This window comes from Sminthopsis crassicaudata, chromosome 4 (assembly GCF_048593235.1).
Source record: "Sminthopsis crassicaudata isolate SCR6 chromosome 4, ASM4859323v1, whole genome shotgun sequence".
NCBI lineage: Eukaryota > Metazoa > Chordata > Mammalia > Dasyuromorphia > Dasyuridae > Sminthopsis > Sminthopsis crassicaudata.
The window spans coordinates 287,612,977-287,638,448 of record NC_133620.1 but is presented as its reverse complement, the minus strand read 5'-3'; the positions used below and the strand labels follow the sequence as shown (position 1 = coordinate 287,638,448).

Genomic DNA, 25,472 nt, shown 5'->3' with positions numbered 1-25,472 from the left:
AAGTTTACGAAACACTTTCCCCATGACCAATATTATTATTCTTGGAGATGTAAGGAAATTAAAGCTCCAGAGATTTAAGTATTTTTGCCCAAGATCACACAGCTAGAAAGGAGAAAGTGGAATACCTTAGATACCAATCTAAGATGGTATGTTCTGCATGTTCTAATGACTTTTATCTCATGTAATATTCAATATCAACAGTTTTCTTACCCCAGAGATCCAACCTTTACACTCTTCTCAGACCCAAGAACAAAGGGTTCTTTGTACTCAGAGATCTCTATGATTTTTTAAAAATACAGTTTCCCTTAATTACTTCTTGAAAGGACTAATATTCCTCATGGTTCTTATTTTAAACTTTAAATCCCTGCCATTATATTTTCTTTCTATGTATTCATCTTTATGGAGACTTTTTTTTAGTATTTGTAGAATTCGTACTTTTTCAGGCTGGATTTTTTCCATTTTCTTTAATTTTTCCTTTTGCTGCCTTCAAATACTCTTTGGGGCTTTGTGCCCCTGTCCCACATATCCCTATAGTCCTCCTAAATCATGAAGCTGAGAATAGATTCTTGGGCATAGTCTGGGCCAGGCTTAAGGCTGGTAGAGAAATTGCCTGGTTTCTTTTTATTTAGATATCTTTAAAAAAAAAAATAAGGATGCTACATAGTTGATATATGTTTAACTTGGGTTCCATTCTAATTCCTGTATCCTTTTTCACTCTCCTCATTACCAAAAGAGAATGTAGTTGTTCCCTGAACTGCCTTTGGTCCCTATTCAACACCTCTCCCCTTCCCCTAAAGAGTTAATTTTCTGTCTTTCTCCTGCTCTCCACATTCCCTCCATTCCAAGTTTATTAGTGGAAGGAGCCTTCTGAAGAATGTTTGGGGATGATAGCACTCTTAGTCTGTTTAAGAAGACTGAGACAATCAGTCTCAGAGTCAAGTAAAGTGCATTCAGCTAGGATTTGGAAAACAGTTAAGTCCAAATCTTTGCCTTCAACAGGCTGTGTGACCTTAGGTAAATAGCCTAACCCTCTGGACCCTGAATTTCCCAGTTATAACATGGAGATGGTGAACCTAGCCCGTGTGTGGTAGGACAATAAGATGCCAGAAAGAAAGAGAGATCTGGAAATAAAGTGGCAATAAGAATGCCAGGGTTCATTATCTGGGTCTCTGCTAGCTCCAGGCCACAGGGCAGGAGCTAGGGCTCAAAGGGCCAGGTGTCTCCCGCTCATCATCTAAACAGCTTTTTTACAATGTCAAACAGGGGAAAGGCGGCTAGAGCAGCACATCCCCCCCCAGGCTGTTTCTAATGGTAAATATACCTGCTCTCTCCATGCTCCCATGCTCGGTCGCTTGCTTGCTTAGGGAGGGGCTAACCTGCTGGGGGCTCCCACTAACTGCATGCCCCACCAGGCCTGCCCTACATAGGTCTGGCTGGGCCCCAGCCTACCAACCAGGCTCACGCTGGCAATCGGGGCATCAGCCCTAAAGAGGGGACAGGAGGGAACCTGGGTGGCAGGAATCTTGGGTCTCCAAGAGCTGGCCACAGAGTCTTTGTTGGTCTTGCTTGTCTTTATTCTTTATTTCCTCTGCTCTATCCTTCTTGTGTCCCCATAGTCTTCCCAAACCCTCCTTAACCAGTCCTTTCTTCCCTGTTTCTTCTTCTCCTCTCCACCCCCAATGCCTCCCTGACCTACTCTTCCTTGAATTCCTGACTGTCCCTCAGACATAGCTGTCATTTCTTATCTTTTCCTACACTTTTCTATACTGCTAAAGGTACAGTCAGTTCCACCCTATGTAGCCAGAGTGGGACATGCTGATAGAAGCCGTCTTCCCCCAAAGGTTATTGCTTCTGAGGCCTCTGGTCCCCTTAGCTCCACTCTTCTAACCCCCAGCCCTCTAGAACCCTCAGTACTTTTTCAGGTCAAGGGTTGGTGAACTGGAGAGTCCAAAGAGAGATTGATTTAAATTCTGATGCTACCCCTGATGCTGTTCTGCTCACCTGGAAATAGCTGCCCTGCTCCAATTCCATTTAGCTAGTGCTTGGCTTTCTGGTGCCATCTTAGAGTTGCTTTTCTCAGCAGTGTTGTCTACCTTCTGCCTCTGGACCCTTCCTCCTTAGGACCCTAAGAGAGTGGTTGAAATGTACCCATTCCTCTCCTTGGAGGCTGTACTGCTCTTGGTCTCAGCCCCACTTTAGAACTGAGTTGAGGTTCAAAGAAGACTTTGGGGTTCCATCCCAAAGTTCTCAAAATCTCCACATTGGTTTAGAAAAATCTGGGAGAGTGAGTCTGGGAATGGACTAGGAATGGATAAAGGATACCCCAAAGCAGTCTTGCTCCATGGAGATCCTATTTTTTGGAAAATCAACAAATCAGAACTCTAGAATAGAAGAGGATGGAAGATGTGAGTTGGATAAAGCACTGTCATTCAATTGAATACAATACTAATCTTCTGTTGTGGTCCAGGCTCCATGTGCAAGGAGGGAATGAGACATGTCAGGGAGCTCTGAGTAGAAAGGCTGGACTGAGGTATTCCCAGAATATTCTGAATCTTGGTCCTGTTCTTCACAGTAATAGGGTAGGGCCTGAATTTGTGGGTTAAAGATTATTCAAGTTGGCAGCAGCTTCTGGAGCTCACTTCAGCAATATCCTGGCTTCCAAGCTTCTGCTACTGTGGCAGGGATCCCAGGCTTCTTTATTTTTATTTTAATTATGTTTCATTTTTTATTCATATCATTATTCCCTAAAGCTAAAATCTAAGTATTTCTCATTTTTAAACAGAGCCTCAGGTTTGTCCTGAGAACACTCAGTCATCTATTTTCAGTGCCTTGCATGGTTATAAGCAGCCAGTTTTCCCTACATCTGAATCTCTTCTGTTGCCATTTACGCCTATTTCCCCTTGCTCAGACCTCAGAAAAGAGGGAGACCATCCTCAACCCTCTCCCTTTCCCCAAATACTGATTCCTCCCGTGACTGGAAGATTATAGCGTTAGGACAGAGCTAACAGAAGTAACATAGCTTGAAAGTATTGGTTTTATCAATGATCTCTTAGTTCTGTGATTCTCCATCTCTTTCATCCCATATTTCCAAGATGGTCACTCCCTTCTGCATCATTTCTCTGCCAAATCCATCCTCTCCAAAACCCTACAGACGTCCTTGCTCACAAAATGAGAGAAAACACCTTTATGAGCTCAAGAGCTCTGGGCTCCATTCCATCTAGGATAACACAAATAGACCCAAACCAGGAGATGCATTTTCAGATGGCCAAGAGTAGAAAGCACTGGACCCATGAGACACTGTGGGGTCTCCTCTACAAACAGGCCCTTCTCAGCCTAGGGTCGTTCTAGGAGGAGAGGAATGGACTCAGTGACCTTTAGCAATTCCTTGCCAGGCCCAGTCCTTTAAGAGTGGGTGCCTAGAAGGCCCCTTCCCATAGCCTCAGTGAACCTCTCCCCCCTCCCTCATAGTCTTAAAAGAAGGGGATGGAGGATGGGAAGAAAGAGGAGCCCTATCTACTCATCTTCGTTGCTGAGTGACAGACCCACTCTAGCCCCTCTCCCCCACTTGACTTTTTCCCCCTTTAAACTCCTTCCCCCTCCCCCCTCAGCACATTCCTGCCTGACAGCTCTGGCTTGTACCTGCCTCACTGCTGTCCACCTTGTTTCAATCAAGTTGGGGGCAGGGAAGCTGACTGCTTGGCTGCACTTGCAGGGGGGGAAGGAGGGGGATGGGAGCTTGGACTCCATGATTTCTCCTACCACTGAGTGAGGGCATTCAGTGGGCTGAGGCCTCCCATTCTGGGTTCCATTGCCGTCACTGACCTTGAGTTTGGGGGTCCCTGCTGGTCAATAACATTCTTTTCCCTCCTCCCCCATACCCTCCCCAATAAAAACAGAGACATGTGCTGTCAACAATGGTGGATGTGACAGCAAGTGCCATGATGCAGCTACGGGTGTCCACTGCAGCTGCCCTGTGGGCTTCATGTTACAGCCTGACAGAAAGACCTGCAAAGGTAAGAAAGCCCCAAGTGAGGATATAAGCTGGGGATGGGAGTGGGGGAAGAGGCCATGAGCCAGGGGTCACTTAGTCCCAATTATGGGGTCTGGGGCCTCTAGCAGCTGGAACTCACTCTTCCTAACCTAGAATCCTCCAACTTCAGAGGATAGAAAATGTATTTGTCCTATAGCTGAAAATGGACAGTTTCCAGGCTATTTACCTTGTATTTGGGGGTGGGGAGATGGGAGAGAGGATGGACTCTTTTAATACATGTGTCAAAAATTCTTCTTAGCAGATACTCCTGCTCACTTTACCCTCAACTGTACCTCATACCATCTCGTATCTCACACCATCATAGAATTAGGTATTTAGGAACTAGAAAAGAACTTGAGATACAAAACCCCTTATTTTTCAAATTAAGAAACTGAGTTCTTAGTGGAGGGGGGGAGGTTGAGGGGCAGGGAAGGAAGATTTTTGCTAATTAAAAACATTTAAAATAAATTTAGCTTATTTTAATTATGTTTATTTCAGTTTCTATATATGTATATATATATATATATATATATATATATATATATACATACAGATACACATAAACTTTTTTAAAACCACCAAATCTTAGAGACTTGACATAAGGGGAAGACCATACAGTTCAATGGTGGAAAAGCAAGGATTAGAACCCAGATCTCCATACTTCATCCTTTTTTAAAGAAACTATGCCATGCTACCTCTCCGTTTTTTTATTGCTGCAGTTTTTCTATCCACATGTCTCAGCTCAGTCCAAGGGGCACAGTAATACAATCTCTTTCTATTCTCTTTAGTGCTTCCTCCATTCTACTCACTTCCTAATTCCGTCCCTTCTTTTCTCTCTGCTCTTTGCCCTACTTCCTCCACCATGCTCTCATCCCCTCACAATCTTTCTCTTTCCCTTCACCATGTTAAGGAATTATGCCAGTAATAACGGCCCATTCCTAATCTGGAAAGCAAGAAGGGGGAGGGGAGAGGGGAGGCAAGAAGATAACAGTTTACAGCCCGACTGCCGGTGCCTGATGTAATAGGCATGTTCTCTGCCTACTTTGAAGTCATCTCTGCCTCCTTCCTCCCCTTAAAAATCTGGGAGGCATTTCCCATATTTTCTATTCTACAATTGTCTCCCATTCCCCTTCCTCTCCATCCCTCTAATAGCCAGTTCCATGGATGAGAGTCATATTGAAAGCACTAACCTATAAACATTTGTGTTCCTCCTCTACATCCCCTCCTTTTCCCAGGAAAGGAGAGTGGGGATTTCTATAAGCTTTTTGGCCTTGTTCTTTGTGTTTCTCTGTGGAACAGCTGCCATAGAAGAAGGGGGAGGGGAGGGGCACATGGGTCAGACCGCCAGAGTTAGGGGGCTTCCGGCTTGGGAGGACTTTTGACAGGTATGTTAAAAGCAGAGTAGAAGTCTGCCCTCTACACCCCTTCCTACCCTCCCAACTGAGAGGTAAGTAGCCTGGGTCCTGTCTGTCACCAACTCAAGGAACTTGACCTCGGGAAGGAAACAACCCTTACTCCCCCCTTCAAGCTATCGCCAAAAACTGCCTCAGGCCTGATTTTCTCCAGAACCCTCTCAGCCTCGTCCTGCTGCTAGGCCTCCCCTCACCCCCTCAATTACCTATCTCTGGTTCTCCCCCTCCCAAACTGGACCTTTCTCTGGGTTCTCTGAGTTTTGTCACCCACGCTCATCTTAGTCTCCTCTCCTCATGGTCCTCAGGGTGCCTCACAATGACAATGCCAAGGAATAAAGAAACTCCCTTTTTCACCTTTCACCTACCTTTATGAATAGGGAAGGAGAATGAAAGAGAGACTAAATGCTCCCACTTTCCTTTTCCAACTAGGATTCTGCCCCTGCCCTTGTTTTCTCTTATCCACTCCACTGTTCTAGTTCACTCTCTGAAAGCTTAACAGTCATCTTCTTCTATATCCCCAATTTTTCATCTGGGAACTCAGGCCTGGGGAGGAAGAGGAGTCTTTAAAGCACAGAATCCCTTAGGATAAGAGAGAAAGGGAGGAAGAGGAAGAAGGGCAGGTCTGGTAACCCAAAACTTGTCCCAGGTCCTCTGACTCACTATGACTCTCCCTTGTTTTTTTCTGTCCCTCAATCTTCTGGTTCTTCCCTTTTTCATCTCATTACTTTTCTGTTTTTGTCCTTAAAATTCCTCCAACTTAGACATAGATGAGTGCCGCCTGAACAATGGGGGCTGTGACCACATTTGTAGAAACACAGTTGGCAGCTTTGAATGCAGCTGCAAGAAAGGCTACAAGCTACTCATCAATGAGAGGAGCTGCCAGGGTGAGTATGAGCTTGAGCAGAGGAGTCAAAGGAACATCGTTAAGACTGTAGGGATGGGGGCGAAAAGGCAGGGAATTCTCACTGGGGGGTGAGTGTAAGGAGGAGGAAAATGGGCGTCCAAGACCAGGTAAACACTGTAAGGGACCTTCATTCCCGGTCCCTTACGACCTGAACCACTTGAATCTCAGTTCTCACCTTCTGGGGCCACTTATTCCTTTTCCCTCCTCCAAAATCTAGGCAGGGATTTATTAAAGAGAGGACTCCCTCTTGGGGGTGAGGGTGGGGGTGGGTTATATCATTTTACAACCTCCTGATCCTGTTTTGGTAGGTGGGAGAGATGGATTTGGGGTCAAGACATCATTGCACAGATTAAGAGGCTTAAATCTCTGGGGAAAACTGTTCTACCCCAAATCTTACCTCTAGATATTGATGAGTGCTCCTTCGATCGAACCTGTGACCACATCTGTGTCAACACCCCAGGAAGCTTCCAGTGTTTCTGTCACCGAGGCTACCTGCTCTACGGGCTCACCCACTGTGGGGGTGAGCCAGAGACCTTTCGCCATTAACCCGACCCAATTTTTAATCTCCTAGCCCTTCATGCCTTCCTTAGCCCATCCAGGGCCCTTCCCCTACACTGACCCAGTGGGAACCCTTTATTCTCACCAATGACCTAATCTTGCTCTCTTTCTAACTATGTGTACATGTGTATTGTACCTGAATGAATTATGACGAGTAGGACAGGTTCTGAGAGTAGGACTCTTGTGTCCCCAGTGTGTACCCGTATCTTTATAGGAATTTCTGTGTTACAACTCCCTGTCATCCCATGTCTGCTCCTGAGTTTTCCCTTCCTCTGGACAGCATGGACAGAGAGAACAGTGGGGGAGGAGGACTAGTGCATCCATCATGCCTCCAGGTTAGATGGTATATAGAATTTCGAGTTCAGACAGAACTAAGTCATCATTCCCAGGCCATGGGCAAACAATCTATGTGGCCAGTGTCCCACAAATATCTACTATGATACCAATACTTGGAGACACATGGACTTAGATCATCGACCCAACCCACATGGCTCCAGCCACTTAAGCTGGCATCACCCTCCCGAAGTCCTTAAGATTAATGTTCAGTATCCTTCCAAATAGCCCTAAGATCACAAAATACCTTGTCCTCCCGAGCACACCCAGAGACAACCCGGGGCTCAGGAAACTCCAAGCATCTGTGATATGGGGGCTCCCTCTGCTGGTACAAGTTGCCATGGATTAGTAAAAAGCCTCCCAGAAATGCTGGAGGTCAGCGCTGATGGTAAGCGTCTCAGAACTTACCTGGCCCGGATCTCGGAGGACAGCCACAAAATCTGTTGTCTGGGCCATGTTCGACTAAACATGTTAGTACTTAAACCCTCATCTTTCCTGGGGAGAGAAAGTTACACGGGAGAAGGTCTTCCAGTGATAATTAGGCCATGGCCAAGGTTCCTGTTTATAGTGCAGCACCTGATTGTCTGGCCGTGTCCTCCCGCCTGCAGAGCCCCCAGAGCTCCCTCCTAATTTTCCCCTAGACTCTAAAGCCCAGTCCTGTCTGCATAAAGGCATTTCGGCCAGAGGAGATGGTTTGCTTAGGCTGTCCCTTTAATACTATGGCTGTGCGGGAGGAGCTGGAGCTGGAAGCAGGATTAGGGCAGGTTCCAGAGAGTGCCTGTGGACAGAAATGATCAGGCAGGACATGGGCCAAGACCCATCACATCCAACCTAAAGTGGGATTGTTAAGTTCACTTTTTAATAGATCTGTGCTGATTGGAACTTTTCATCGGCAGTTCATTCCCGTTACTGATCTCGGAGTTAGAACTTATGAGAAAGTAAATAAAGCAAACCTCAGTGTGACTAGTCAGGGCTTGGCTAAGAGCCCTTTCTGTCAGAACTGTCTCTTTGGGTTTTCTTTGGGGCTAGTAGTCATCTCAGGGATATGGGAACCCCCGCAGAGCTCCTGCAGGCCCCAGCACCGCCTCCTCCATGTCAGCCTGGTGATGTCCTCTGTCTCCAGATGTGGATGAGTGCAGTGTTAACCGAGGCGGCTGCCGTTTTGGCTGCATCAACACCCCTGGGAGCTATCAATGCACCTGCCCCACTGGCCAGGGACGCCTGCACTGGAATGGCAAAGACTGCACAGGTGCGTAATGCCCTCTGCTGGCGATGCTGGGCACTGTGCCTTCCGTGGGTTTCAGGCTAGGGACTAGAAGGGAGAAGAGTAATGGGGTGATGGGGAGAGTGCTAATGAGGGCGGGGGGAGTGCTTTTCATCCTGAGAAAGTGATTGCAAAGGGTAAGTCTACCAGTCTAAGCAGAGGAGGATGGGAAAGAAGATTCTAGCACGGAGCTCCTAAGACAATATAAAGAGTGGACTAAATGACAGTTGACTCTTATTACTTTCAATTGCCGAAGCCGTGGCTCTAGAGAGGGAAAACCAGAGGAAAATGAACGTTTGTTTTACTTTACTGCTCTACCTTCCACTCTGGCAAATACATACATTAGTGCCCTGTGTCTCCTCTCAGAGCTGGTGAAGTGCCAGGGCAGCCCTGGTGCCCCCCGGGCCATGCTCAGCTGTAGCAGGTCAGGCAAGAAGGACACTTGCGCTCTGACCTGCCCCTCCCGGGCCCGATTTCTGCCAGGTAAATGAGTGGTGATATCATGGGAAAGAGCTCTGGGAAGGCCCCAGGGAGGTCTGGGCAATACTCTCCCTAAGGGTTCTCCCACCACCAGGAGCTTTGGGGGCAGGGAGTGGTCAGACCCGTAACATGCTCCTCTTCCCCAGAATCAGAGAACGGCTTCATGGTGAGCTGTGGCACTCCCAGCCTCCGCTCCTCCCAGTCTAGGAGTGGCAACCACACCAGTGCCCACCACTGCCTCGGTGAGCCCTTATCCCCAATTCCCACAACCATCAGCCCTCTTTGAAAAGTTTCATTTCCTCTCCACCTGTTCTCAAGTTCCTTAACTCTAATTCCCTTTGGTGCTTTTAATACTGCATACTAATCATTCTGTCTTTTTTTAATCTATTCTAAAACATCCTCCTCAAAACATTCTGGATTTCCTGCTCACCCCTTCAGTTCCTGTTATTTTGCTAAATCCTCCCAATCTTAGTTTATTCTCTTCCCTCATCACCACCATCACCTACTCATTTCCCTCCTCCCTAAGTCTGGAGCCAGCCCTCAGATTCATTTGAATCCTTGATATTCTATTTAGAAACAGCTGCACTATCCGTCAAACAACGAGCTTCCTTCAAGATTAAAGATGCCAAGTGTCGCCTGCACCTTCGGAACAAGGGCAAGCTGGAGGAGGCAGGCAAAGTGGCAGCGTCAGGTCAGGATTCTGGATGTCCACTCTCACGGAACAAGAGGCAGGAGATGTCATGAAAAGCACTGGCTAGGAATTAGGAAAGCTGAGTCTTGCTCTTTTGTTCTGCCCAGCAATGCTCTTACCTTCATCTTTGAAATGAGGACGTTGGACTAGATCAGTTTCTTAACCTTTTTGTGTCATGGACCCTTCTGACATTCTGGTAAAGAATATGGGCCATTTCTAACAATGCTAGTAAATGTATAAAATAAAACACATAGGATTATAAAAGTAATGAATTACATTGGAATATAGTTATCAAACTATTTTAAAAGCCAAGTTCACAGAACTCAAATTTAAAACAAAAACAAAAACAAAAACAAACAAAAAAAACCTAAACTAGATGTTCTTTAGTTCTACATACACTGAACCACCATGCTCTGCCTCACTCCCCGTCTCAGTCTCTGTGCTTTTCAGGTCCAAATAATTTGATGCTCCATAAATTCTCTAACTTGTGAGTCTTTTGTCATCAGATAAAAGAAGTCACTTGCAGGAATCTCTACACACAGAATAGGCAAACGACAGGAGAGGGGTTCTTTTTGTTTGTTTTTTTCAAAGGATCAAATGATTTAGAATTATAACTCTTTCCAACTCTTCCAAGACTTCCAGTTTTGTGACTCAGAAATCAAAGAGATTAGGAGGTACAAGCAGTTCTCCAAAAGCTAGGTGCAGAAGATTAAGAAAAAGGACATAAGCTAGTTTCTTTTCCTTAATTGGAGTGGATTGTAGGAGTAAGGGTCTGTGATGGGACTGAATAGTTCTCTTCTTCAGGTGGGACTCCCTGTTCTGACTGCCATGTCACCTTTATCCACCTCAAATGTGATTCATCCCGTAAGGGGAAAGGCCGCCGTGCCCGGACTCCTCCTGGAAAGGAAGTCACCCGTCTTACCCTGGAACTAGAGGCTGAAGTCAAAGCTGAAGAAACCACAGGTAGAACTGAGGAATCTAGGGAGGAGGGAGCTCAGCAGGTTAGAGACGGAGGCATGAGGTGTGAAGGTCAAGTGAAAAGAGCTGGGTGCATGAGGGAATTGGGAGTAAGGAACAAGGAAAAGAAAAGTAAGGACCATGAGAGCCGTTCCCACCCCTACCCACAAAGGACTTGGCCTGCACTTGGCCCATCCTGGCTGTTAGCTGCCCCTCATGGGGTCTTCTGGTTTCCCCAGTAGACACATTTGCCCTCCTGATCACAGCTTCTTCTTTCCATAGCAAGCTGTGGGTTGCCTTGCCTCCGCCAGAGGATGGAACGGCGGCTGAAGGGCTCACTGAAGATGCTAAAAAAATCCATCAATCAGGATCGCTTCCTCCTGCGCCTGGCGGGCCTGGATTATGAGCTGGCTCACAGGCCCGGCCCAGCCGGGGAGCGGGTGGAACAGGCAGAGACCTGTGTGCCCGGGCAGCATCGCACTGGGGTCAAGTGTGGTAAGAGAGTGTGAGGGGACACAGAACTGCTGGGGGTGGGGCACACAGAGCAGGGGCTGGTTGGGATAGAAAACAGGCATGGATTCTTGAAGCTCCCCCCTCACTATTCCTAACTACTTACACTGTTCCAATTTGTGGCTTTCCAAATCTTTGAGCTCCGACCATTCCATATCCTTCCATCCCATTCATGTCCCTTAGATCTCAGAGTATTAAGATTTTATTTGCCACGCTGGGTTCATAGTCTCTTATTACTCCAAACCTCCTATACCCGTACCACATACCTTCTATACAAGATCTGACTTTTTCCCCTGTGGGGAGAGGGTCCCAATTCTGGGGCAGTGGGAGGGCAGTCCTAGGGCAGGGGGGGGGGAATGGCTAGCACGGCCGACTCTCCCTCAGTCAGCTGCCCGCAGGGAACGTATTACCACGGCCAGACGGAGCAGTGTGTGCCATGCCCTCCAGGCACCTTCCAGGAGAGGGAAGGGCAGCTCTCCTGCGACCTGTGCCCTGGGAGTGATGCCCATGGGCCCCTCGGAGCCACCAACATCACCACATGTGCAGGTGCCAGGGGAACAAGCAATCCAGCCTGGGGAGGGGCGGGGTAAGGGAAGCCCCTGGGCATAAAGTTCCTTAAGGGACAGGACAAAGCCATTACCTGCTACCCTAGTTGGTGCCTCATGTGTCCCTGCCCCATGGCACTGGGTAAGCCTATGGGCAGGGCCTTCAGATGCCCCCCATCAGAGTTTGGCCCTTGGTTTATTGCAGGTCAGTGCCCACCAGGTCAGTTCTCAGCTGATGGGTTCAAACCATGCCAGCAATGCCCACGTGGCACCTACCAGCCCGAGTCAGGACGCACATTGTGCTTTCCATGTGGTGGGGGCCTCACCACCAAGCATGACGGGGCTGTCTCCTTCCAAGACTGCGACACCAAAGGTATGTAAACTCCAAGCTCCACATGATCATAGACTCAGAGTTGGAAAGAATTTTAGAGACCAGATGGATTCCCTCATTTTATAGATGGAAAAATTAAGACCTAAGAGGGTAACTGATTGACCCAAGGTCTCACAGCTACCATATAGCAAAATCAAGATCTGGACCAAGATCCTCTGATTCTCCTTACTTCGTCAGGTTGCCTCTCAACTTCCCATGTATACCTCTGGTGACTCTGAGTGTGTCCTAGACATCTCTGCTTCCTGAGCCTGGGAGATACTGTGGTCCCGTGCCCTGAGACTACCCCACAAAAGGATGACTTGGCTTACTGTCTGTTGACCACAGAGATAAGTTAACATCCATCCTCCTTCCCCAGACCTATTTGACCCTTTCTGCTTACCTTTTCTCACACAGTCCAATGCTCCCCTGGTCACTACTATAACACCAGCATCCATCGTTGTATCCGCTGTGCCCTGGGTTCCTATCAGCCTGAATTTCGCCAGAACTTCTGCACCCGATGCCCTGGAAACACGAGCACTGACTTTGATGGCTCCACCAGCGTGACCCAGTGTAAAAGTGTGTGCGGGACCAAGCGATAGGAAAGGGGGGTGATGGCAGAGGGAAGCAAAAGGGAGTGGGTTGACAGGGTCAGGGAAGGTGGGTAGAGCTAGAAATAAGGCACACAAGAAATATTTGGAAGGGATGGCTCTAGAGGGATAATGGGCAGGGAACCCAACCTCTCTGCCTTTTTAATACTCTGATATACGTTGTCACAGCAAAATCTTAGAGAACAGGTGCTAGGGAGGCAGAGAGGTGGGGGAAAAGGAAAGCAGAAACAAAGATTAAAAAAAAACAACTTGGTGATTCCAAAGTCATCATGTGTAACTATACTGGAACTATGGTAACCCATGCTTGACTACAGCTTCTGCCCTCCTTCCCCCAGGAGTTCCTTCTTAGGTTCCTCCATAAAATTCTTATAGATCCTTGCATTCTCTCCCCATCTGAACACCCCTAATACTTCTCTTCTCATTCCTGTGCTTTCCACCTGGGCCGCAGATCGCCAGTGTGGTGGGGAGATAGGTGAGTTTACCGGATATATCGAATCTCCCAACTACCCTGGCAACTACCCAGCAGGAGTTGAGTGCACCTGGAACATCAACCCACCACCTAAACGAAAGATCCTCATTGTAGTGCCAGAGATTTTCCTGCCCTCTGAGGATGAGTGCGGAGATGTCCTTGTCATGCGCAAGAACTGTGGGTAGTAGCAGAGCTGTGCTGGGATGAGGGTGCTGGGGAGGGCTAAAAAGGATGGGAGAAAGACAAGGAGGGAAGGGATGGGGGACCAAGGAAAGGAAAGACAGGGGGCAGGGAGAAGAGACTGAGAGAAGGAGGTGCTAAGAGAAGCAGGGGCTGCTTTCCTCCCTCATCCTAGAAATGTTGCCTTTTTATAATTTTAAATGCCAACATCTTAATATTCTCTAGGTACTAGTGTGCCAAAGAGACATTGTACCGGCACAATAGGGTAACAGATTGATGTGATGGGAATAAGAGGGAGAGGGTGATGACAATTCCAATTTCCCAAAGTTTTTTCAGTCTGCTGTTTTCTGTCCAATTCTCATCTCTGAACTCTCTTCCTGAGACAAATTCTGTTCACCTCCTCTCCTCACTTTGTGCCCTTACTCTTATGCCCTCAGCCTCTCCATCCTCAATCACCACCTATGAGACGTGCCAGACCTATGAACGGCCCATTGCCTTCACTGCTCGCTCCCGCAAGCTCTGGATCAACTTCAAAACCAGTGAAGCCAACAGTGCCAGGGGCTTCCAGATACCCTATGTCACCTATGATGGTTAGGAGGTCAGGGGTGTGGGGGGCTCATGTTTTCTTGAGTTCAGTAAGAGGCCCAGGGAGTGAGCCAGGAAGCTGGCAAGTTCCCTATTCCTGAGCCTTACCATATCTGTTGGCTTTGCAGAGGACTATGAGCAATTAGTAGAGGACATTGTGCGAGATGGTCGGCTCTATGCCTCTGAAAACCACCAAGAGATTCTGAAGGTAAGGAAAAGAAGGGGAAGTGGCAGGGCAGGGAAGCTAAGGGGAAGGGAGGGGATAAGTAGGCACTGAAAGGATTGTAGGATCATAAGACCTTGGCAGCATATTTTGTCTTGGCTCAGTCACTCTCCCTTAAATTTTGGGTAAATCATTGCCTAGCTGAGCCTGAATGATTTCTGAGATTCCTCCAAGCCCTAACATTCTATGATTCTTTGAAGTCCTGTAAGGATGAAGAAGGCAGCTAGATGGTATCATGGATAGAACCCTGAATCTGGAATTAGGAGGACTCATCTTCCTAAGTTCAAATCGAGCCTCAGACATTTACTAGATGTGTGATCCTGGGTAGTAATTACCTCTGTTTGCTTCAGGTTCTTCATCTATAAAATGAGCTAGAGAAGGAAATGGCAAACCACCTTAAGTATCTTTGCTGAGAAAACCCAAAAATGGGATAGTAATACTCTGAGGCTTCCAGTGCTACCAAAAAGGCAAAGTCAACAAACATTTATTAAGTTCTTAGTATGTGCCAGGTATCATGCTATAGGCATAAATAAAGATAAAATGTAGTCATGTAGTCAGGATTGGAAAAGATCTGAGGAGGGATGAATTTTTGAGTTGATTTCAATTTGTGAAATGATGAGTTTCTAGAAATGATGAATTCCAGAAAAGTAGAAGGTGGGAGATGAGGAGGTTTCTCTGGATGCTATCTTTAAACAGTGGAGGATCTGGGAGGAGCTCTTCAAAGAACTAGGCAAGGAGCTGAGAATAATTATAAAGGAGGCCTAGAGAAGAAGACACAAGCCATTAAACAATTAATTGAACAAATATTTGTTGAACACCTACTATGTGCACAGCCTTGATTTTCATTTACCTTCATTTTGTTCACTATGGTATGTTCCCCTTGTCCTCTACAGGATAAGAAGCTCATCAAGGCCTTCTTTGAAGTACTAGCCCACCCACAGAACTATTTCAAGTACACAGAGAAGCACAAGGAGATGTTACCCCGATCTTTCATTAAGCTGCTACGCTCCAAAGTTTCCAGCTTCCTTCGACCTTACAAATAGCCCTCTCCAGTCCCACAGACCCCAGCTTCAAAGCTTCCTGGTTGCCTAACCCTCATAACCCAACAGCCCCCATCTACTGCCAAGGAACTCTCTCTCTCTTTGGGGAAAACAAATATTCACTATGCAGACTACTTATCCTCCCATTCTATCCCTCCATCTCCTTGCCTTTCTCCCTCTAATTTACCCATTTTTCCATTTCCTACATGCTCCCTAAGTGTTGGAAAAGCCATTCATTGCTAAATCTCTTCCCCCTAAGGGATGGAGTAGTGGCCCCACAAACTGACCTTTCCCTAGCCCATGTTCTATGGTCAGGATCAGTTTAAAAGGGGCGAGGGGGTCCATGAAGGCAATTGATCTTAGGGCAATTGTGCCCTAGAGACAAGGCAGGGAAGGTGTATCTGCCATTCTCAGGGCTGTGCCCTGACTGTCTAGAGCCAGAATCCTCCCCTCCTCTCTGATATGTATCCCTCAACCCATGGCAACTCAGGCAGCCCAGGGTCTTACCAAAGAAGTCTTTGGCCTGCAGGCATTTCCCTAGCACTGATCCTCTGTGGGGCACAATTTGAGCACTCTCCTCAAATTCTACCCTTTCACCACCACCACTGAAACCTGGGTGGATCAATCATCTTGCCCAAGAAGTTCCTCCTCCTTTCCCCACATACTCTGCCTGAGCCTTACCAGTCAAAGGCTCACAATGAGACCACCACTGAGCAGGAGTCCTCTGAACTAAACAATGAGGAGCAGATGAGGAATGGGCAACTGCCACACAGATCACAGTGCTGTGGCTTCCAGAAGAAAATGTAGAGCTCCACAGAAGAGAAACCGGGTTTTAAGCATTGCCAAAAAAGAAAAAAATCTAAAGGACTACACTACAGGATGACTGAATACTAACTGCAGATACTAACCCTTTGCCCCAACCTATAGCCCCTGGCTCAGCCATCCTCCCTTACCCCATTCCAGTGCTCCCTGGGGGAGTCCTGCACCACTTCCTAAGTCACATCCTCAAAGAATCATGGCTCCCAACAGGAAACCACCCTGGGCTACACCTGGGAATCCCAGGTGTCTCGATGGGCTCTACCAAAGGGGGCTCAGCCCTGTGGACTGGAGCTGCCTGCCCTTGGCCCCAGGTCCTGGGCAATGAGAGGAATGTGTGTGCACTTGGAGAGCCTTTTGCCCACCTTGTCCACATCTAATAAGTGCAATCATTTTGAGTCTTTATGTTATTTAGAGGGAGTTTTTTGTTTTGTTTTGTTTTCTATTAGAAACAATCCTATTTATAGCTGCCCTAGAAAGAAGAGTGTATGTTTGGAATGGAAGAAGAGAGGTTTTGATTCACATGACATGTGAACTGAACTTTTCAGGCCTGGAATATCTCTTAATCCCCGGCAGCCACTTATAAGATGGGGCATGGGCCAGGCTGGACCAGAGCTAGAGCTCAGAGACAGGTAGAATTCTGGAGATCTGATGGAGCAGAAAGCTTTGTGGCCTAGTAGTCACTCAGTCCATGCTGCAACATTTTCCTTCTGCTTCCCCTGGGAGCAGAAGTTAGGATTTTGTGATTTCAGCGACCTGATGGAAGTGGTCATTGGCTGCAAGTAGGAGTGGTTTCCATTTCTTCCCTGGACTTAGGACTCACCACCTTGTTGTTCTGTCTTCCCTTGGACCAAGAGGCATTATTCAGAAAGAGGTGTTATAGGACTCTCATGGCCAAGAAGGCGGCTAGAGAGGCCATGAAAGGAATTCTTTTTAAGATATAAGGCTGTGGGAGTCACCAGAAGTGTGTCAGGCCTCAACCAGTCTCTTAACCTTATACCGACCCCCAAATCTTCCTCTGAAATCTTTTTCAATGGCTTTATCAAGTGCTGCTTTTCAAAAGAAAGAAGGATACAGAATCAAACTATTCATTGCAGATTCTTCATATATAATGTTCCCTAAACCCAGATGCCACAGTTAGATGCTGTTTATATTGATCTCTTTTCTCCTTCAAATCACAAAAAGTAGTCACAGCCTTTATGGGTAACTTCTGGAGAATAAGGAATTAAGGCAGAATATTGGAGAAAGTGTTGCTTGCCTGTTAACCTCCCTTCTTCCCCACCTAGGGCTCAGTTGTAAGGGACTACACTCCTTTGAATGGGTCCTGTGGCCAGTATCCATTTTTCTCATGCACTAGCCTTCATTATGTAGTTTTAAAGATTAGGTGGCTGACTTGTTTCCCCAGGGTAAGTGAACCACTCTGAAGCTGCAAGAAGAAAGGAGGTAGGAACTTGCAAACAGAGGAAAAATTAACTGGCCAAGATGTCAACACTTCCCAGTAGTGCTTTGCAGACTTTTTAATCTGACCATCCTACTCCGTTGCCCAACAGGAGGTTGTTATTTTGCATCTTAGAAAACAATTTATAAAGCATGCCTCAGAAAGCTAGCTTTAAAATTTACATGAATATGTACCTTCCTCTTCCCCAAATCTTCCTAATCTCATGATTCCTGGACCTGAAAGTGGCTCTTCCACAGATTCCTGAGTCCCTCTGATATTAACAGCAAAGAAAATGCGTTGGAAGCTAAAATGTAGATTTGTTTGCCCAGCTCAGTTCAGTGAAGACCTCTGAAAACCCACTTTGGGACAGCAGCTCCCCAAATACCTGGTTAGATAGCTAAGACCCCAATTGTATGTCATGTTTCTCATGTCCATGCAGAAGAGGAACCACCTCTGGGGACAGAACAGGATAGTAGTGTTAACAGTTAAACATTTAGAGAATTGTTGAGGGGAATGAAGGATCTTCCCTAAATCTCCCAGAGGCAATTCTTTGTTTTCCTGATGTGGGTGGTAAGAAAACAAAATGGGGACTTTTCACATGGGAACCATAAAAGGAGGAAGCTCTCCCATTATCAGAAACCCACTGGGGCTTTATTTACCTTGTTCTCCTCAATATTATTCTGAGAATGAGAAATCATTGCTCTCTTCCAGAGGTTGTCAATGGGCATATGGGGCATGTGAGAGAGGCAAAAGAATCATTAAGCCACAATTCTCTCCTCTTCTGCCTCTCTGCCAGTTTAGGTTTGAGTCTTGGACAAGATTTTCAAAATTAGGTGAAACTCCAACTGATTCCTTGATGATGGGATTTGTTCTAGATTCTTGGGCAGCTTGCAATGGGATTTGCTAGGGAGGCCTCCATTTCACCTCATTCTGAAATAGAAAGGCTGGAAACCTCTAAGAGCATAGACATTGGACTGTGACTGACCCAGGCACTGGTGCTTCCCTCCCTAGTCTCTTCTTCAGTATTTGGTCAGAATCAGTCAGACAGTTTGGGCAGATTTGGTGTATAGTTCAGGGGCTTGGTTTAAAACTAAGGTTTGATTTATGAAAAAGGTGCTTTCATAATCACACTTTAGGCAAAATGAGGATGTGGTAATTTGTTGTTTTCCTTGAATGTCCCTGAGAAGTTTTCAGGAATCTAACATTCTCTTATCTGATGACATTTGAGCCCCCAAATACCATCCTTAACTAAGGAAGGGGATACAAAAATTTAATTGACTTCAGAATGTGAAACCAAACCAGTCTACCTGGTTTCTTCCTGAGCACAGTGGGGAAAGAATGAAAATGGATTGAACAAGTTGCTGGGATTTGAACTGATAATTTGACCTGATACAAAGATAACACAACTTAGTCTTAGTACTTTATTAGAATGAGTCATGTAAGAAAAGGCCTAATTGGAGGTAAGGAAATCCCTAGCTCTGCTATCAAGTGGAATCTTAAGCCTACTTAAAACCCAGTCAAAATGGCACAATTGGAATGAGGTTTAAACAAACTAAAAACTTCAGCCTTCTGTGAGGGTTGGTTTGAATGTCCCCAAACAGAAATATGACCACATAGGACATATGGGTTTTTATTTTTATTTCTAAATACAAAAGAAATCTTGAAATGATGTTTTATCTGTCTTCCACCACTGCCACTTGAAGCATCTCCTATACAATCAACATTAAACAACCAATGCGGTTTTCATAAAGTATTTTGCACTTGGGGAAAAAAAATTGTATCTGAACTTGTAAAAAGAAACATTTGGATTTTGTATTGTCTTTTTTAATTATTATTATTATTGTTATTATTAAATTACTAAATGAAACTTCTCCTGGTCTGACTAGTATTCTCTATTGAATTTGTCTACATATCTGATCCTACAGTTAAAAATAATTCTTCCTACATGCAGGCAGGCACACAACAAATTGTATAGAAAGCTATCTGAAAACTTGCAAAGACTGAAGAAGAAGTTCTTCCTTTTGTCTGTTTTGTGACTTTAGTGCAGAAGTAATAGCAAAGGATACCCCACTAACAAACTTGAAGCCCTGAGACTTTTGGTCAAAGTCTGCCCTCCCCATAAACCCTATTTTTAGGGCTTGCCCTGAGAGTATCAAAGATGTCCTAAATCCTGAGAGTATAGATATACTCCATAATCATACCCCACTCATACACTCATAATCATACCCCACCATAATCTGTGGTTTACAAGATTAAGTATCATATTCCAACTCACTTCCAGTTGATCAATGATGGACAGAAATAACTATACCCAGAGAAGGAACACTGGGAAGCGAATGTAAATTGTTAGCACTACTGTCTATCTACCCAGGTTACTTATACCTTCGGAAGCTAATAATTAATGTGCAACAAGAAAATGGTATTTACACACATATATTGTATCTAGGTTATATTGTAACACATGTAAAATGTATGGGATTACCTGCCATCGGGGGGAGGGAGTGGAAGGAGGGAGGGGATAATTTGGAAAAATGAATAAAAAACAAATAAATAAATAAAAAGATTAAGTATCATAATATCAACCACTATAAATCCTATGATATCAATCAATCAGCCCCAATAGACATGAAAAATACATCTTCAGATGAATTAAATCATTCCCCTTTTCTAGGCCTCCTCAAGAGAATTAAGAGAAACTGAAACCTACTCTTCTCAAGGGAAAGAGGAGGGAAAGATTCTGTTTAGAAAACAGCAGCCTGGATCTGCACCAACTAAAGATAAAGAATGAAAGAATTTTAGATTTGGAAGGAGTCTTAAGAGATTATTCTCTCTCATTTTCCAGATTAGGAAACTGAGACTCAGAATTAGTAAAGTGTAATTTTGGTCTAAGGTCATACAAGTAATCAATGGAAGTACCAGGACTAGAATTTGTCAGAATTTGGGGAACCTGGGTCAACTTCATTCAGTCTTGCAAACTACAACTAGCTAGTAACTGAAGAAAGAGAAACCCATTTTGGAGAAGCAGTATGTTTCAGTGAGAGGTATGCTGGAAATGGGAATGGAGATCTCTATTCAAAGCCTATTACTTTTTGACCCTTAACATCTCACAATTTCTTGGGGATCTGTTTCCTCAGCTATAAAATTAGGGATGGGATGTTATCTATAAATATCTTTTTTTTTTACTCTCACATCCTATTATCATGCTTTGATTCTAGGGTCTGTTATAAAGAAAAAACCTCAGCAAGTTACTAATATTCTCCCCCACCTTTCAGATTCAGCCTTATAGATTTCTGTATTCTTGAAAGCAAAACACAGTATCAACATAACAAATGAGAAAATACTAGAAATGTCCTGAAATAAGCTCCAATGTTCAGAATTGAGATTATTTTTTTTTTTAATGAGGCATCAAGACAGGAAAAAGGAATGATAAATGTTGAAGGAAATCTGGAAAAACTGGGGCACTAGTGCATTGTTAGTGGAGTTGTGAAATGATCCAACCATTCTGGAGAGCAATTTGGAACTATGGGGTAAAAGGGCTATCAAACTGTACATACTCTTTGATTCAGTAGGGATTGTATACCAAAGACATCATAAAAGAAGGAAAAGGATCCACATATCAAAAATGTTTGTAGCAGCTTTTTTTTGTAGTGGCAAAGAAATAGAAATTAAATGGATGCCCATCAGTTGGAGAATGGCTGAAGAAATTATGATACATGAATGTAATGGAATATTGTTGATCTATAAGAAATAGTGAACAATCTGATTTCAGAAAAGCCTGGAAAGACTTAAATAAACTGATGCTTAATAATGAAAGCAGAAATAGAACATTGTATACAGTAACAGCAAGATTGTGTGATAATCAACCATGATAGATTTAGCTCCTCTCAGCAATGGGAAGATCAAGACAATACCAATAGACAGAGTGGGATAGAAAATGCCATCTGAAAACTATTCTAGTGGGGTATATCTCAACATTATTATTATCTCAGAACTAGATAAATCTAATCACAAAATAAGAAAGAAGTAAAGGAGACAAATAGAATTTTTTTAAAAGTTAGGGGTAATGATAGATCTTTGGAGAAAACTGAATGGAGCTAGAAAGGAATATACCTTTTTCTCAGTAGTACATGGCACATACACAAAAATTGACATATCAGGGCATGAAAATGTCACAATAAAATACAGAAAGGCAGAAATAGTAAATGTATCTTTTTTAGATCATGATGCAAAAAAAAATTATGTGTAATAAAAGGCCACATAAAAATAGACCAAAAATTAATTGGAAAATATATAAGCTAATCTTAAAGAATGAGTGGGCCAAACAAGTCATGGAAACAGTCAATAATTTCATCCAAGAGAATGACAATGAGACAATGTACCAAAACTTATGGGATGCAGCCAAAGTTCCTAGGGGAAAGTTTATATCACTAAATGCTTACATGAATAAAAGAAAGAGATCGATGAATTGGGCATGCAACTAAAAAAGCTAGGAAAAAAAGAACATATTTTAAAATCCCAAATAAATACTAAATTAGAAATTCTGAAAATGAAAGGAAAGATGAATACAATTGAAAGTAAGAAAACTATTGAACTAATAAATAAAGCTATGCATTAGTTAAAAAAAAAAACCCTAAACCTTTGGTTAACTTAATTAGAAAAAGGAAAGAAGAAAGCCCAATTTCCAGTATCAAAAATGGAAGGATAACCTTACCATCAATGAAGTGAAAATTAAAGCACTAATTAGAAGCTGTTTTGCCCAAATTGTATGCCAATAAATCTAAATAAAATGGATTAATATCTACAAAAATATAGATTGCCCAGATTTTTTAAACTTTTTTCTCTTTTTGTTTTTTGGTTTTGTTTTTTTATAAAGTTTTTTTTATTTTCAAAACATATGCATGGATAATTTGACAACATTGACCCTCACATAGCCTTGTGTTTCACATTTTCTCCTACTTCCTCCCACCCCCTCTCCTTGATAGCAAGCAGTTCAATATATATTATGTGAAAAATATATGTTGCATCCAATATGTATAAGCATAGTTATACAATTTTCTTGCTGCACAAGACAAATCAGATCAAAAAAAGAGAGTAAATGAGTAAGAAAACAAAAATGCAAGCGAACAATAACAAAAAGAATGAGAATGTTATGTTGTGATCTGCATTCAGTTCCTATAGTCCTCTCTTTGGGACTCTCATCACAAAATCATTGGAAGTGGCATCAATCGTACCATTATTAGAAAGCGTCATGTTCATCAGAATTGATTGTCATATGATATTGTTGTTGGGTACAATGATCTCCTGGTCCTGCTCATTTCACTTAGCATCAGTTCATGTAACTCTTTCCAGGTCTTTCTAAAATCTTCCTAATCATTTCTTATAGAACAATAATATTCCATAACATTCATATGCCACAACTTATTCAGCCATTCTCCAACTGACAGGCATCCTTTCAGTTTCCAGTTTCTTGCCACTATGAAAAGGGCTACCACAAACATTTTTGCACATGTGTGTCCCTTTCCTTCCTTTAAGATCTCTGTGGAATATAGGCCCAATAGAAACATTGCTGGATAAAAGCATATGCACAGTTTGATAACTTTTTGAACATAGTTCCAAATTGCTCTCCAAAATAGCTGGCTCCATTCACAACTTCACCAATAATGTATTAGTATTCCAGTTTTCCCACATCCCCTCCAACATTCATCTTTGTCTTTTCCTGTCATTTTAGCCATAGATTGCCCAGATTAACAGAAGAGGAAATAAAATACTTATATGGCCCCATTTTAGAAAAAACTTGAACAAGACATCAATGAACTTTTAAAATGAAATTTTAAAATGAACTTTTAGGCTAAATAAAAGGGAAAACAGAAATAGCAGGGGAAAAGCATAAGAAAGGGGGGAGGATCTCTAAAGGGGGAGGACTTCTTGAAGCAAGTAATGCTCATAAATAAAATACTGGGAAGGAGAGAAAGGGAAAAAGGAAAGAGAAAAGTATAATTTGGGGTTAATAAAATGGCAGGAAATACAGAATTCATAGTTTTAACTGTAAATGTGAATGGGGTGGACTCTCCCATAAAACATAAGCCGATAGCAGCCTGGATTAAAAGCAAGAATCCTACAATATGTTGTTTACAAGAAACACATTTAAAGCAGAGTGATACATAAAGAGTAAGTAAGGTAAAAGGCTAGAGCAGAATCTACTATGCTTCAGGTAATGTAAAAAAAGCAGGGGTAGCCATCCTGATCTCAGATCAAGAAAAAGCAAAAATTGATCTAATTAAAAGAGATAAGGAAGGAAACTATCTTGCTAAAGGATACAATAGATAATGAAGCAATATTAATATTAAATATATATGCACCAAGTGGTGTAGCATCTAAATTCCTAAAGGAAAAGTTAAGAGAGTTGCAAGAAGAAATAGACAGCAAAACTATAATAGTAGGAGATTTCAACCTTGCTCTCTTAGAACTAGATAAATCAAACCACAAAATAAGAAATAAACAAGTTAAAGAGGTAAATAGAATACTAAAAAAAACTAGATATGATAGCTCTTTGGAGAAAACTGAATGGAGGCAGAAAGAAGTACACTTCTTCTTGGCAGTTCATGGAACCTATACAAAAATTGCAATAAAGACTTCAAAATCAAATGCAGAAAGGCAGAACTAGCAGATGCATTTTTTTTAGATAACAATGCAATAAAAATTCAATAAAAGGCCAGGGGAAAATAGACCAGAAAGTAATTGGAAATTATATAATCTCATCCTAAAGAATGAATGGGTGAAAGAACAAATTATAGACACAATCAATAATTTCATCCAAGAGAATGACAATAATGAGACAACATACCAAAATTTGTGAGATTGCAGCCAAAGCAGTAATAAGGGGAAATTTTATATCTCTAGATGCTTACTTGCACAAAATAGAGAAAGAAAAGATAAATAAATTGGGCTTGCAACTAAAAAAGCTAGAAAAAGGACAAATTAAAAACCCCCAAGCAAATATCAAACTTGAAATTCTAAAAATAAAAGGAGAGATCAATAAAATTGAAACTAAAAAATTGAATTAATAAATTAAACTAAGAGTTGATTTTATGAAAAAACTCAACAAAATATATAAACCATTAATTTGATTAGAAAAAGGAAAGAGGAAAATAAAATTGTTAGTCTCAAAAATGAAAAGGGAGAACTATCCACCAATGAAGAGGAAATTAGAGCAATTATTAGGAGTTACTTTGCCCAACTTTATGTCAATAAGTTTGACAACCTAAATGAAATGGAGGAATAATTTAAAAATATAGATTGCCCAGATTAACAGAAGAGGAAATAAATTACTTAAATAGTCCCATTTTAGAAAAAGAAATAAAACAAGCTATTAATCAACTTCCTAAGAAAAAATCCCCAGGACCAGATGTATTTACATGTGAATTCTACCAAACACTTAAAGAACAATTAACTCCAATACTATATAAACTATTTGAAAAAATAGGAAATTAAGGACTTCTACCAAATTCTTTTTATGACATAGACATGGTACTGATACCTAAACCAGGTAACATGAAAACAGAGAAAGAAAATTATAGACCAATAATGAGTATTGATACAAAAATCTTAAATAAAATATTAGCAAAGCGATTACAGAAAATCATCCAGGATAATATACCATGATCAAGTAGGATTTATACCAGGAATGCAAGGCTGGTTAAATATTAGGAAAACTATTCACATAATTGATTCTATCAATAACCAAATTAACAAAAAACATATGACTATCTCAATAGATGCAGAAAAAGCATTTGATGAAATCCAACACCGATTTCTAATAAAAACACTAGAGAGTATAGGAATAAATGGACTTTTCCTTAAAACAGTTAGTAACATATATTTAGAACCATCAGCAAGCATCTTATGTAATGGGGATAAACTGGAACCATTCCAATAAGATCAGGGTGAAACAAGGTTGACTACTATCATTACTATTCAATATTGTATTAGAAATGCTAGCTTTGGCAATAATAGAAGAAAAAGAGATTAAAGGAATTAAAGTAGGTAGTGAGGAAACTAA

General features: G+C 42.9%; 1 protein-coding gene across 3 annotated transcripts in view; it reads left to right on the top strand.

Annotated features, from left to right (window-relative positions):
- The window catches only part of SCUBE3 (signal peptide, CUB domain and EGF like domain containing 3), a 49,440-nt gene extending 30,160 nt beyond the window's left edge, over nucleotides 1–19,280 (top strand). Inside the window, exons 7-23 of one of the 3 annotated variants that reach the window (XM_074311192.1) lie at nucleotides 1,264–1,311; nucleotides 3,897–4,013; nucleotides 6,204–6,326; nucleotides 6,750–6,866; nucleotides 8,361–8,486; nucleotides 8,868–8,984; nucleotides 9,128–9,223; nucleotides 9,556–9,672; nucleotides 10,477–10,635; nucleotides 10,912–11,124; nucleotides 11,524–11,685; nucleotides 11,890–12,057; nucleotides 12,469–12,630; nucleotides 13,111–13,308; nucleotides 13,749–13,901; nucleotides 14,025–14,104; nucleotides 15,013–19,280. In XM_074311192.1, coding sequence (XP_074167293.1) covers nucleotides 1,264–1,311; nucleotides 3,897–4,013; nucleotides 6,204–6,326; nucleotides 6,750–6,866; nucleotides 8,361–8,486; nucleotides 8,868–8,984; nucleotides 9,128–9,223; nucleotides 9,556–9,672; nucleotides 10,477–10,635; nucleotides 10,912–11,124; nucleotides 11,524–11,685; nucleotides 11,890–12,057; nucleotides 12,469–12,630; nucleotides 13,111–13,308; nucleotides 13,749–13,901; nucleotides 14,025–14,104; nucleotides 15,013–15,162 — 2,306 coding nt within the window. In that variant the 3' untranslated portion in view covers nucleotides 15,163–19,280. The remainder of the gene's footprint in view (nucleotides 1–1,263; nucleotides 1,312–3,896; nucleotides 4,014–6,203; nucleotides 6,327–6,749; nucleotides 6,867–8,360; nucleotides 8,487–8,867; nucleotides 8,985–9,127; nucleotides 9,224–9,555; nucleotides 9,673–10,476; nucleotides 10,636–10,911; nucleotides 11,125–11,523; nucleotides 11,686–11,889; nucleotides 12,058–12,468; nucleotides 12,631–13,110; nucleotides 13,309–13,748; nucleotides 13,902–14,024; nucleotides 14,105–15,012) is intronic. The other 2 variants (XM_074311193.1, XM_074311194.1) reach the window with 2 other exon arrangements.
- Nucleotides 19,281–25,472: the final 6,192 nt, after the last annotated feature.